The sequence below is a fragment of the Sipha flava genome, unplaced genomic scaffold, assembly GCF_003268045.1.
Source record: "Sipha flava isolate LNK unplaced genomic scaffold, YSA_version1 81_pilon_pilon, whole genome shotgun sequence".
Classification (NCBI taxonomy): Eukaryota; Metazoa; Arthropoda; class Insecta; order Hemiptera; family Aphididae; genus Sipha; species Sipha flava.
This window is the reverse complement of record NW_020273623.1, coordinates 986,032-1,001,716: the sequence shown is the minus strand read 5'-3', so window position 1 is coordinate 1,001,716 and position 15,685 is coordinate 986,032. Positions and strand designations below refer to the sequence as shown.

General features: G+C 29.1%; 1 protein-coding gene across 4 annotated transcripts in view; it reads left to right on the top strand.

The window, feature by feature from the left end:
* Positions 1-15,685, top strand: part of LOC112693162 — a 70,236-nt gene that overhangs the window by 28,090 nt on the left and 26,461 nt on the right. For 2 of the 4 annotated variants that reach the window (XM_025568101.1, XM_025568103.1), the window contains exons 3-14: positions 1,117-1,298; positions 1,379-1,497; positions 1,555-1,762; positions 1,845-2,035; positions 2,098-2,302; positions 2,635-2,847; positions 2,933-3,148; positions 5,093-5,266; positions 5,327-5,383; positions 5,462-5,624; positions 8,436-8,711; positions 9,505-9,640. In XM_025568101.1, coding sequence (XP_025423886.1) covers positions 1,117-1,298; positions 1,379-1,497; positions 1,555-1,762; positions 1,845-2,035; positions 2,098-2,302; positions 2,635-2,847; positions 2,933-3,148; positions 5,093-5,266; positions 5,327-5,383; positions 5,462-5,624; positions 8,436-8,711; positions 9,505-9,640 — 2,140 coding nt within the window. Of the gene's footprint in view, positions 1-1,116; positions 1,299-1,378; positions 1,498-1,554; positions 1,763-1,844; positions 2,036-2,097; positions 2,303-2,634; positions 2,848-2,932; positions 3,149-5,092; positions 5,267-5,326; positions 5,384-5,461; positions 5,625-8,435; positions 8,712-9,504; positions 9,641-12,314; positions 13,632-15,685 lie in introns of those variants that run through there. The other 2 variants (XM_025568102.1, XM_025568104.1) reach the window with 2 other exon arrangements.

Here is a 15,685-nt window from a genome sequence, read left to right as displayed (position 1 = left end):
AAAATATGTTCGATAATAAATTATTAATAGCCAATAGGTACCATGAACAGCTTTGAGATATATATAATATACTAGGTAGTACATACAATTAATATAAAATAACGGTGCTAGGGTAAAATACTGATTCCCATGGGCCATAATGATAATATTCGTGTTATTAATTTTATAAATAATGTCTTTATAATTTTAAATCATTGTTCAATAGATATTAGATTTGAAACAAGCCGTAATATTAGCCGTTCATTTTAAACTAATCGGAACCGATCGGATTATCGGGATTATATTTAAGAAATCGGACTTAACCGAAATTAAATTATTATAGTTTAAACCAGGACCGGATCAAAATTATTCAAAAAAATATTGATTTGGACTGAACCGATCTTTCACCTATTTTTATTCGATAAGACCGGACTGATACAGACCAGACCGTGCAGAGCACTAGTATTTGGTATCTTATGCAATCAATATTCTAAGGATTAATTATATAAATTGTATTTTTTATAAACTTCCATATTTTAATTTTTTTAATACATTTATATATTATACTTATTTTCGTTTTTTGAATACCTATAAATCCGAACTTTCATAAGTATATAAAAAAATATATAATATTATACTTAGAAAATAATATAGACAGTATATTACTATAGTTTGTAAGAAACGTTGGATTAATTTTTTTTAATTGATAATAGATAACAATTTTATTATTAAAATATCTTGATACATTTTTACTGTATCAAATATATTAATTTATGTAATCTCATAAATGATCTAATTAGGTTATAATTAATTAATTTTTATATAGTAGGTTTTACCACTATAAATAATTTTTTTTTATAGTTTCCTAATATGAAAATAAATGACATTTTTGTATAGATTGAGAAATATATATGAATACAATTTAAAAAAAATAAACTAAGTTTAGCATATAAGAACGAATTTTAAATCTAAATGTATTATATTTTTCTTGGCGTTTACTATTTAAACTCTGTTCAAAGTTTATTGCATTAAAAAAAAAAAAAAAAAAAACTTGTGGAGAAAACGTTTTATATTTCACGTAATTTTACAATACATTTTTAATCTTATTATTTATGAACTATCTAAATATAATTATAGATTATGGGCCGAAGTATTTCACGTGAGTGCCAAAGGAGAAGAAATAAAATGGCAACAAATATCAGAAGATCTCGTTCCTGTAAATATTACATGCTTACAAGATGGACCAGAGTATATTTTTCATATTACTGCTTACAACAGCCAAGTGGAAAAAATCATGGATATTCGTCTGGTTCAGCCAGGCATGTTACTACATTTTTAAAATTTTTTGAAGTTTTTTTTGTGTTGCATTACTAATAAATACAATTAAATGTAATTTCAGGCACAAAAATAGGGTTAGCTTCAGAATGTTTTGCATATTGGAAAGAACCACATAGTAATGATACTTGGGGCTTAAATTTTACATCACCAATAGATGCTAAACAATTTAAAGAATGTTGTGTAAGTAAATTTATATCGTTTCATAAAATCAAACTAATCTTCATTGATATATTTTAGACTCCAACTGTGAAATTGTCTCGGAAATCGTCTTCTTCGTATTCATTAAAATTAGATACTTCGAAAAGGCAAAATACAAAGGTAAGAAGGAAACCGGTATCAACACCAACATCACCAAGCAGATCGAGAGAGCCACAATGTACTTGTATGACAGCTGACCAATTTAATAGGCTTAGGGCGCAAGATCCAAGATACAATAAAGAAAGATGTTCGTTGTTTTAATTAATTTATATTACAATTTTAAACTATTACTGGAACATATAATGTACATAATTAATTTTCGTTTTTAGCTTCAACTTTACCGCGTTCTCACACTCGACAAATTTCACTTGGAGATGGACCATCGGAAGCTGATAAAACGGCAGTACTTGAAGATACGTCCAAACAGACCATATCCCGAAGCTCAAACACGAGAGACAGAGAAACTGCCACGCCCGGTGGGAAATTAAATATCACTGGAACTGGGTCACAAACAGAACAGGTAAATTAATATAAATATTTTGGTTAATTTAAAGTAAAATCCTGTAAAAATATTCTGTATAGGGTCAACAGGAAAGTTATAAAAGTGAAGGAGTACAAACAATCGGTGCTAAGACTACGTCTACCACGGGGACATGTACTCCAAGAATGTCTTCTAAAGACTATTCTGAAGGGTACGTGGAGTCAGACTTATTTAAACCAACGACAACAACGAAAAATCCACGAAATCAAAATAAAACATATAGAGACGACTACCGATATAGAGATAGTAAGTTTATTATTAAGTTTATAAAAATGATTTTCAACTGAATTTACGTTTCTTTAATATACTGATAAAATTTTACTATCAACTTGGAAATAATATTCTGGAGATTAAAGTCTTTTGATTAGTTTTGAAATAAAATAGGAAGTAGCTAACCTAACCTAAACTAGTTTTGGTTTAGTTAAGTTGAAGTAGGTATCAATTTAGTAATGAAGAAAATAAATAATATATATTTTAGATAAAATTGTTTTTTAATGTATAGATTATTTGAACTTATGGAATATTTACTTAAATATATTATAAAAATGAAGTATGATAATTCTTTGAATATTATTCAGATATGGGAACAATGAAACGCACATTAAAGCCAATGCCGTCGTTAGAAAGTCCTGTTACTTCACCAGAAATGACTCGAAGACGTGGTTATAGTTATTACCATCAACCACCACCAGTATCTACAATGACACCCCCTATACCACAATGTCCAAGGCAATCATTATCAGAACCGGAATCGAATGTTAAACATAGAAATTCTAGATTTAATACTTCAGGTAAGGTCATCAACAAATTTGAATCTGAAAGAAATTTAATTATAATAATTTGCTTGTTGGTTTTTCGTTTATTATTTTAATTTAGGTTCCCGCTCATCATATGACATTGGTCGAAATGGTCAAGTAAGAGACCCCAGAGGACTGTACTTAGAACTAGATCGAAATGGACGACCTACTCCAGCTGGAGATGCTTCGCCACTATCCGATAACGCTATGTTTGATAATCAATGTTATGCGACTACACCTAGCTCAAGCAATGGTAATTCCGACCAGGATCAGAGTAACAATAAAGGCACATCAGGTCCGTATGCATGACCAATAAAAAGCATGCTGGACCGGATGGTCATTAGGTAGAAAAATTAATTTAGGGCTGTGTTCATATACTACAATAAAGTAATATTTCTTAGCCTATTTATAACAGCGACAAACTAATGAAAATTTACATACATTGATACCCACCAAGCAATATAAGAAAATAAGGATTATTGATAATAACAAAATAATTTGCAATAAACTTTGCTTAACTTCATATCTATATAGATTTTGTATTAAATATATTTATTTTTATTATTTTTTTTTATAGCTACTAGTTTAATACTAGGATAGCTCAACGATTACAAATTACATTTACAAGGAATATAATTTACAAGTATTTTATATTTTAAAGCCAGCTTCTAAAATAAAAGTGACTATAATTTTTATAATATTTTAAGATATTGAATTGAATTTGAAGTGGAGATTAAAACAAATGGTAAAGCCCGTGAAGCAGGGAAATCAAATAAAATATGTGGAAGGTTACAGATACATTAATTTAAATTAAGTGTGCAGAATGGAGGGTCATTTCGGTCGAGTTTAAATGAGTGACTAGATAATAGTTTGTGTCCACTAGGTAAACTATTAAATTAGACATTATGTGGTCTACGCAAAAGTAAATTATTGAACCAAGTTTGTCTAAGGATATTTGGAGTAATATTTTTATCTCGAGGCGATACTCGTAGGTAGGTTATTCCAGTGGTAGTACCATAGATTGAAAATGTATATTTTTATCAAAGGGGAAAAATCAGACTTAGGAAATCGAGTAAAATAAAAGCAGATATTATTAGAATGGATTTGGCTGGTATATCAACAATCTCATTGCCAATTATTCCAGTATGACTGAGAATCCAAAGGAAGTGAATATTATAATTTAATTTAATCATGGACCTCCACACGAGCTTGCTCAGTGAGGCCCATTAACATTGTACACTATATTATGTAATATGTTTATTTTTATGTAATATTTTGTATATTTGTAAATAAATAATAATAATAATAATAATTTATTTAAATAGAAATAAGTGACCTAATACGAAGAACCAGTGGTGATAGACGTGAGTTGAATGGGTTAGAGGTTAAGGCTTGAAGGCATAATGTTGAGTCAGAGGCTATTAAATAGTTATTTGGAGCAAAATTTAAAATTAGTGTTAAGACTTCAATAATGACATATCACTCCGCCGAGAAGGAAGAAGATGAAGGGGATGAAGTGAATTTATTTGTAAAAGAGACATGTAAATCTTGAATATATCTGGAAAGCATAGCTAGCAGAAAAGGGAGAGAGTGATCCATCTGTATAAACAGCGATAAAATTTGAGAAATGCTCATTAAGAAAATTTAAAAATACCACATTAACCAAGGAGTGAGATATTTCTTTAAGATCCTTAGAAAAAAAGTTTAAAAATTAATAAATATATTTATTCACTCTGAATACATTTTATCGAATAAATTGTTTTCATATATCTCCAAAATAATATTAAATATAATTTTATGTATTGATACCGTTTAAATTATAATGTTCACAATTTCGACTTATGATTTATCTCGTGACGCATTACCTATTTCAATTTATTCTTCGACTCGAAACTGTATCATTACACAGATTTTGAGAAATTTGTGGTATCCAGAAATTTTGAAAATAAATTAGCTACAGATATTGTATGACGTTTTCTTGGAAATGTAGTTTACTTCACATGTGAATACAGTAAAAGCTAAGAGAGATATTTCACTTGCTATAGAACTTTTGAAATATTGTTTGACGCGTATAATAAAAAGTGGGCATAATTAAATAAATAGCAAAAAATGATAATAGTTATCATATTGTAAAAATGAAATGCTAATTAAAAGAATATTGATTTAGTAAAAGGACAAAGACAAGTTAATATATGACCTATGATAATATTGATATGTATTTCCTTATTTTAAACTATAGGACGTTATCAAAAACACGATAATCAAGCAACAAGTACTCCAGGTTCACCAACTAGTCGACTTTTACTTGAATATGAAATGCACTTACGAAATACTTTAGCACGTGGTATGGATGCTGAGAGTTATAGTTTGCATACATTTGAAGCACTATTAACACAGAGTATGGAAAATTTAGGTAACATAATAAGGAACTCTTTGGTGTTTACATGCGCTTATACCGTAATTATATTTTTAGAAATGGCCGAAAAACTACCTCCATTAAATTCAAGAAGTCCGTATCCAACAAGAAGACGTCAGTACATAAAATTATACTTTTTGGTTTTGTTTTCTTAAGTTATATTTAAAATAATTTATATAATTGTATTTTTAGGCCCTATGAGTGCGGGTGGCAGCTTTAATAGATCTTTTACACTTCCACATCGGATTGAAAGGTCGTCGAGTGCTACCAAAGAAGGATATTATAGTGATAGGCAAGATGCAGCAAGAGAACGAGACAGGGAACGAGGATATTTATCTGATCATGCTCTTTCTAGGTAAAAGTCAACCTTATCAGTAACATTTTAAGTTAAAAATTATTTTAAATTTGTGTCCACTATTTATTAATATATGACAAAAATAAATAATTTGAGCATCTACAAGAATAATTATAATAATTCTAAAAAGACAATTGGTTTTAAAAATAATTGTTTATTATTAATTTAATTCAAATATTTTAGTAAACATTCATAGTGAGAGAATTAGTAATTAATTATTATTATTTTATTAATTGCATTGATGAATAAATCATAAATTATTTGATATGATATTTTACATTTTTAAATTTAAACTAGTTAATTAACTATATAAAATCAGTCAGAATATGAATATAAGAGTTAATTTAAAAAAAAAGTTTTTAAATCATTAAAATTTTTAATTGTAATTTTAAATATTTATTAAATTTTAATTTATGTTATGTATTACACATAACACATATTCAAAATTGTATTCATTTGAAACTTAAATTATAATATAATTTATTTAATATTAGTTGAATATTACAAAGTGTACTCGTTAAAAAAAATCAAATATGTGTAATTTATAGTTATAGTGATTAAGCTGTTTCATATACTCTGATATGATATGAAGGTGATGGAAAACTATTCACCAGTTTGAACATAATGTTTTAGAATTTTATAATTTGATGATTTAATTTACAGTTGAGTGTTGGAAAAAAAATAGAATATATTTTAACTTATTACTATGTTTATTACTTCATGTCATTTTAATAGCGAAATTAATTTTACTAAAATACTCATGAAGTATTATTTTGTTCACACAAGCTATTATTAAATATTATAGACTGTATACATTAATAAGAATCGTGTTAGTTGTTTAGTGCATAACATAATATACATAATTTTAATCCGTTTCGTAATTATTTAAATACGTTATATTATGATAAAATAAATATTTCAGTTTTTTGCAATAAATCTTATATATATTTCGATATTTTCTGTATTCTGGTCAGACGGATTTAAATAAGCATTGAGTTAAAAATATTTTCAAAAAATATCACTAAAAACCACTGATATAATTTAAATAAAAAAATAAAATTATATTTATATAGTTTTAACTATTTAAAAGTATTTAATGTGGTATCAAATTCATCAATATTATTTTGAGCTCAGTAACTTATTTATTTATAATTTAATGATTGATTGAATAATAAAAGAAAAGTGTATTATAATTTTCAAGTAAGGTAAAAGATTTATGGTTAGATATAATGCAATGGTTTTTTTACTTCTGAAAATTTTTAAAAGTTAAATTTCAAAAATATTATATTATTTAATCTTATGATATAAAAGTAAATTAAATTCCAATTTTTATGATTACTTTAAAAACATAAAAAAACTAAAAAACTCGCAGTGTGAAATAAAAACATTTAATTTCTTGCCTTATGTAGAATATATACATATACTATTCATAATTTACTGTATTTCAATATTATTTAAATTATATTTTAAATTTCATATAATCGTTTTTCAAATTGTATGTATTTAGAATAAAAATGAAAATTAACACCTAACTTTTTTAAATGTGAATTATTATAAAGAATTAATTATAACTATTTGATTGTTTAAATTACTATTTATTCTACATAATACAAGTAAATAAAACAAGTTTTTTTTAATGATACTTTTTGACTACTGTTGGCTTTGAAAAGTAAAAAAAAGAATATGTCATAAGAGATAAACAAAAGGCGTTCTTCAACTAGCTTTAATTAAAATATTATATGATACAAGTATATAACTAAATTATTTTTAATTTTAAAATTTAATACAAATAAATCCAAACCTATTTTCAGTGAACAATGAGGAAAATATCCTCGTAAAATTTACAATAAATTTAGTTAATATTTATTTAAATATTATTAAGTTCACTTGCTTAACAAAAATAAATTGAAAAAGACTATGATGACTATGATTGTTAGTAAAAATTTATGAGAAAGAATATATTGGTTATGTATGATAATTTATGGTAAGTGAATTTTACAAACAGTTGAAACCAGTTAAACTTTTTATTTGATATATATTTGAGACAAGAAAGAATACATAAAATGTAAATGGGCTATTCTAAAATAAACAAAACAAAAATAAGAAGCGTTGGGTGTTTTATGTAATATGAGAATTCCAATGAGGCTAAAAGGTAAATTTTCCAGGAGTATAGTGAGATTAACTATGCTAAATAGTTCAAAGTGTTGGGCAGTTGACAGGAGAATAAAACAGAATATGAGCGTTGCGGAAATGAAAATGCTTAGATGGATGAATGGAGTGTCAAGAGAAGATAGAATAAGGGATGACTATATGAGAGGTAGTATTAGTATGACGTCTATATTGGAGAAGATGAGATAAAATGGACTAAGATGGTTTGGACATAAGATGGACGAAAGAAAATGAATACAGTAAGTGTTGTTATGAAAATGAACGTTGAAGGGAAAAGAGGAAGAGGAAGATCAAAAAAGAGATAGATGGATACGATAGAGAATTATATGAGGGCCATTGGTATGTGCGTAGGGAATGTAGAAAATCAAGGTGAATGGAGGTTTAGGATAAAGTTGGCTAACCCAAAACAGTTGGTAGAAATGGGAAATAGAAGAAGAAGATTATTTATGTAGTCACTTATGTAATACCTCAATAAATAAAATGATTACTTACCCTAAATTAAAATATATTTGGACTACTTATATATTTAATTTTAATAATAAATAAAAGAGGATTTATATTAATGAGAATATCTAAAAACTTACATACTTCATTCATGATGATTCACCATGGTACATTTGTAATATTGTATGGTTATTTTAGCAACAGATGTGCGAACTGTTGGAATGAATCTGCTCGAGCTCAATGGTTTAGACATAGCGATGGTTGGCGGTGTGGATCTTCAGCTATGGGAAGTAGTGCATCGAATACTGGGGTTCCATACGGTTCATTTGATGGAAATCACGTCCATCATCATATAACAACAGCAAGGCCCAACAAAAGATCTGCTTGGGAGTCCTTGCCATCACTTCGGCATGAAAACAGTCTTATAGCAGATAATGGATGTAAATCTAATAGAAATGAGTCATTCGAACAAAGGTAGTCAAATTAACAATTTTTATAATAATTTCAATACTTAAAGAGTATTTTTATACTCTTTAATTAATTCATTTATATTTGATAAGCGAGTTTAAATTCTAATAACATTAGGATGTAAATTAGATTGTATTTTTTTCTGTTGTAAAAAAATAAGTATTAATCAAGTCATATTTAGAAAATTTCCGCAAACAAAAGTATAAAAAGTAATAAAAATAACTTTGATTGGATATTAAATTTTCTAGAAAGTACTTGTCAAGGAAAATGAAAATAAATAAATTCAGTGTTTCTCAAAAAACATAATATAAAGGAAAATATTTTATGAAAATAATTCCGGGTAAAATGTTATCCAGGAAATGTTTAATTTAAAAAAATATAATCAATATAAATAATTTTGTATGGACAAATATTAAAATATTTCATTAAAAAGAGAAAATCATTTTACAATTTTTATGAAATTTTATTGATTATACTGAGATTTTAAATTATTGAATAGTTTAGGTTTTTTATATGTTTACATTGAATATAAATAATTTACGATCATAATACTTTCTAATTTAATTTTTAAATGTTATTGTGTACTATTTATATTAATAGAAAACATTAATAATGGAGTTTTTTTATATTAATGTATTTATAAAAAACTTGTTTAGAGGTAATGGTCTTAAAAGAAAAAAATATGGTGGGATTATAGTTACCTTAATTATATTACACATTTATTTTTAACACGAGTCATCAAATAATAAATAAAACATGAACCAGTTATAATAATGAATATAATATCAATTTTTTATAGGATGTTTGAACGGCAAGATAGTGCAAGAATGGATTATATGACTGAAAGGGAGGCTAGACATAGTTTTAGCGGAATTACACAGCAGACTTCCGTTGAAAGTACAGATTCTCGTCTTTGCTATCTTACATCATCGGAGGTAAGTTAATTTTACTTTAAAATAAAAAGTGGCTGCATAAACAATAGTATTATAGTAAACAGTTTCAAATATACTACGATCTTTTCATTTTAAATCGAAAACAATTGTTATTGTATTTAATAAACATAAATAGTTTATATATATATATATAATATATTGAATGTAAATAATATTTTAATTACGAATTATTGTTAACCAAAATGAGAAGTAGATTTACATAATACACGAGACATATTAATATTAAAATAGAAACATATTAATGTATAGTGAATTTACTTAAATTATAAATGGTAAACAATTTACTGTTAATTGTATAATCATATATTAAATATTCTAAATAGTAATTTAATCATAAACTGTCACTTACAATCAGAATCAATTTATAAATAAATTACTGATTATAGTGATCCAAAGATATTTTCAAGTTCACAAAAAGTGTAAAATAGTTTATAAAATAAGAGCTTGGTCAATTTTTTTAAAAATTATAGTTATTAAAATATACTTTTAGATAAAATTATATATTATTCTCGAATAATAATTTTAAAGGGAATGTATCTAATATTATTTAAACAGACTTGATAATTTGTGCTTCCAGTAAGTTCAATATTCGTCATAAAGATTTGACTCTACCATATCTCATTAATTCTATTTTATTTTTCTTAGCGTGTACACTAACAAGTTGCTGTGTGCAAATTAACTTCATAGACATATAAGTTTAATTAATTATTCATGGTATATTGGTTTTAAAATAAAATAGTCCTAAGTCAATATAAATTTAGATTTAAAACAAACCGCTAATTGAATAATTTCAAGTTATAATAAAGTATATACATTTGTAGCTCATAAAATTAATAAAACCAAAAAAATGAACTTCTTCGTAAGAATGATAATATTTCGGATATACATTTTATTTAAAACCTATACACTGTATTATGTAACTTATTGATCTTATTTATTTGACTATACGCTTGGAGTCTGATACCTGATACATATGTTTACAAGTATTGTATTTTGTGACATAACATACAATATTCGAATAAAACTTTAAAATTTTCTGGAATAATTAAATCAAAATTTAGAAAATAAATATTATATGAAATAAACTTATAACAGAATTGTAACGTTTATGATGTGGTATGATATTTTTTTTATAATGATAGATACGTTTATTAATCAAATAATCATATATTACGTATAAATACGAAGCTAAATAATTAAATCACATACGTTGTACAATATTTATTTACGATTTTATTTTTCAAATTGATAAAAATATATACATTACAACTACACTAATTAAATCTTAAGTTAAATAATTGTTTATAGTTTTAAATAAGCATAATACTTCATTATATTGAGAACAAAATAAGATACTTTTAATAAAAACTACCAGTAGGTGATAATTGTAAGAAAATAAGTTCATCAAAATTATACTTTGAATAATTTAAATTGAACTTGCTGTACATTTTAAGTTATGAAATGTATAAATGTTATTATTAATTACGGTGGTTTATCCTATAAAGTTACATTAAAAGTATTATAAAAATGTCGACAGCTATAACATTTGCGTGTTTATAACTATAGAAAAAAAAAAATGTGGAGCTGGTTATTTTATATTATTTTTATTAATACCGTAGTTAACCATAAATATCAAGTATTCTCATTTACTTTAATGAGTGATAATAAATTCACACTGTCAGTTTTGATTCCGAACGCATGTGTTTAATACTTGTAGGTAGGCATCCTAAATAAAATAAAAAACACGTGAGTTGGTATTTATTAATAGTGTTCAATTACTATGATACAAAAAAAAAACTGTAAAATAATATATTCTTTTGAGGTGATGGGAAAAAAAAAGAAAAAAATATATCTCATGCATAATTTTTTCGAAAAATATATGCGAGTACATATAGTATGCAAAAGGGTAACCCGGTGTGTTCAATGTTTTAAAAATCCCGTTTTGGAATTTTAAATGTACGCGAACAAACTGAACTCTAAACAAAAAAAAATACAATATGTGCCGTGGAATATACTTAAAATATGCATTTTTAAGAAGACGTTCGATAGTAACACGCGATTATGTGTTTACATACTTTCTATCGTTGAACAATGTTTTACCGAAAGACAAATATCAAAGTGATAGGGATTTTATTTTCTTAAAACAACTTCAAAAACACGTGAAAATAAAATTGCACATTAATTCAGCTTTTTTTCTTATCGATACGCACACAAAAAGAAGAGTTGGATTTCTTAAAAAAAAAAAAAAGTAAATAAATAAATAAATAAACTTTTTCGATAATAATTTATATTATTTTCCCATTTCCTTTTAATTTTTTTCTTTTTTCCGTGTGCACGATTACTAATAATCGACACTAATGTCGATATCCGAGAACCTTTTCTCGTTATATTATTGTACGCACACACACACACACAAGCATATACACCATCACACATTTATTTTCCCCTCGGCAAACGCATGTACGGATTCAATACACATTTCCAGTCGAGCTATTTTCTTTTGATGTATTACACCAGAGGGCGCCGTTCGGGCGCTGGGACGCTGTGAACGCTGAAATACGCCCTCGTGATACTGCCACCCCCGTCCGCTAGTCCGCAAATGGAAGCTGAACGATCGCGTCGCTCGCTTCGCAGTACACCGCTCTCGTTACCGTCACAAGTCGCATTACCGTCGCAGCCGCGAACGCGATACATCCGTTTGGCCGCCGCCGATTGAGACCCGTGATGATCATCACGGACAGCAGTCCGAGCTAACGGAACCGCATTAGCGTTTACGACCACGCACGTAACGCGCTCCGGGTAGCGATCCGGTATCGAACAGCCGGTGGCTACGACCGCGTCGGTAGTACGTATTCTTCGTGTAAGCGCCGTGCATTGTGTCGCCATCGCACACGTCCAACTGGGTCATTGTCCACCGCCGCCGCCGCTGCCACCGTTTTTGCAAATACGACGACGACATCCGTTGCGGCCGTGAACTGCGACCGGGTGATTTGTTCGGTACATTGCGGACAGCGGCCGTAGAGGGTAAATGGACGACGAGGAGGCGTCGATGTGGTGTTATTGTTTGCGGTGCATCCGACGACGTAGCTCGGCGCATGCCAAACGTCGATTGGCAACGGCGCGCGTGCATCACTGCCGCATTGCGGTGGCGGCGGCGGAATAACGGCAGTCGCACTGTTCGCCAATGAAAATGGTCGAAACGAACCGGCCGAAACCGGACGTCGCCACCGCAGCGGCCGGCACGAACTCTGATCAGTACCACCGGCACCACCAGCACCAACAGCAGCAGCAACAGCACCAGCAGCACCAACAGCAACAGTACCAGAATCTGCTGCTACAGCAACGACGGCCGCTGAAAAAGCCGACGCGTCATACCAAGACGGTACACTTCGAAACGGACGTGTTGCGAGACACCGTTGGTGAGGCGCGTTCGACGAACAGTGCCAGCGTTACCAGCCTGCCCGACCAGTTCGACAAGCACGTGCAGCAGTTGTTCACGTTCATCGGCTGCGCTCTGAGCGCCGGTCGTGATCATGGTTGCACCGTGAGCAGCAACACCGCCAGCAGCAACAGCAGCAGCAGCAGTAACAGCAGCAGCAGCAGCAGCAGCAGCAGCAGCAGTAGTAGCAGCAGCAGCAGTACCGACGGCAGGAGTGACGGTGAATATTGCAACAGAGAGAGTGGCATCTGCGGTGGTGGTTATTACGGTTACGGGGGATGTTGCGACGGCGGTGAATTTTGCGGCGGCGGTTGCGACGACAACTGCGACGACGACGACAGGAGATCGGTCAGCGACAACGAGATGGCCAGAAGGAAATCGTCGCACCACCCGAGGCCGTTGAACGCCACGTCTTACTTGAACGGCGCGCGCGCCATCAGTTTCGAACGCGACGTGGACAGAGGCAACCCGCCGTTCAAGCACATGCACTGCAAAACGACGGCCGGCACGTGTAACCGGGTTTTCCTCAAAAAGGTAACGGCCTGTCGTGCCTCGTCCGTCAATTCGTGGGGGAGGGCCCTTACATAAGTTGTACCCTGCCACCGATTATCTAAATTATCATTGTCGTTAAGGGGGCGGTTAAATAATATTTCTGCGGATGACCAAAGTGAATATGTTTAGATTTCATAGATCATCGTGGCCGATTTTCTTCTATCCCGTTTGAAGTTGCTGGATAGGATGTCAAAGATATCGTGATATGAACATAGTAGTGTCCTGTCCAATAGTTTGTTTAAAAATTACGTTTGATGGGTATAAGAAGGAACATAATAATGAGTACCGAATTCTAATGAATAATTCGATCGATTATTAAACGTGAAATAATATGTATACCGATAATTTTCTAGCTGCGACCATTCACAAGTCTGGACATGATCCGACCCCTTCTCCGTTTTTTGGGTACACCTCTTTAAAAAGGGTGTGAGGAACTTATGGAATTGTTGTACCTGCTGTTCCTTTTCCATACAACCCTATATTGACAAATATTGAGTTTGCTGAAAAAGTTTTCTCGCAAGTTTTAATGAGCAAAGTTGTTTATCATGCTTGCTTGTTTTAAAAAGTTAAAGACAACGGCCATGTCATTATACGAATGATGGTGATGGCGATTTTCGCTACGGGAGAGGCAATTAATGCGGCATTGAGTCCGGAAATTAAAAACGTTTAATGGAAAAGCCTTTTCTTTTTCATCTTACCGGATATCTCACGCGGCCGGATCTAAAACAATAGGACATTTGTAATATTACAAATTTTTACCGTAGGACGAGGAGTATTACAATGAAACGTTGAGATTATAGCTTTTTCCTTTTTTTTTTTTTTTTTTTTTTTTTCGTAACATTAATTTTTTTGGTTCTCCTTACTATTCAAATTTTATTTTATTTTTAAAATTACTAAACAGCATTAACAGTTGGTATGGAAAATATTTAAAAGAATCTTGTTGCGGAGTGCAACAAAAAATATATTTTAAATAAAAATATGTTGAACAATAAATGAGTAAGAACTAATCCCATTTCGAAGTTTTCGTTTATTATTATGTTAGTAAAGATTTAAACATACTTAAAGATATTATAAATTATATAAAAAAAAAAAAAAAAAAATAAATAAATAAAGGTATTGTGCGTTCGTTTTAGTTCGTTTCTATCGACCCTCGATTTTATACATGTTATAATATCGTATTATAAATATATAGGTATTGATAAGTTTTTCTTGTTGAAAAATTATTCTTTGTAAAACTTTTTATGTTATTTTTTAGATTTAAAGTACTCATAAATAAAAATCGCGAATAAATATTTTAAACATTTATTAAGACATGGTAAAAACTCCCATTAGGTATATTTTTAAGATTTGACAAGGTTGTTGAATGTGAAACAATAACTAAATAAATAATCTGAAAATCGGATCTTGTTTTTCTTTACTTTAAAGTAACAAATAGTTATAGATCCCAGAAAATAAATGTGCGTAAAAATAGATGAACAATATTTGTAACGAAACTGATATTTTTGAAATGAAGTAATGGTTATAATTTTTTAATAGGAGAAGTTTAATAAAATTGCACAGAATCATAAAATTAAATCATATAAAATTTAAATTTAATCATTAAAATTATTATTAATACTACTACAAAATTAAAATTATAACATTATGGATATTTTAGTAGTTTTTTTTTTTATGGTGATATCAGTTTATTATTTATAACACCTTTTCAGTTAATTTTTTTATCATTTTTCTAAAAATATTTGTGTCTTTTTTGAAAGCAAATACTACTAAAATATAATGAACACAATTTTAAATAAAATGGTAGCCGAATTAAATAAGAAAAATTAAATAAGATTCTAGGTTTAAGTAATAATACTGATGAAAATTTTTTTTCAAAAATAAATTCATATTTTGAAAAGTAATTTATACATCATAAGTTCTTTAAATGCAATTTACAAAGTAGGAATAGGTTTGGGTAATTTATATTTATTAATTCCATACAAATTAATTATTACGTATTTTAAAGACAAAACTTTCTTTATTTCATGGTTCGTCAC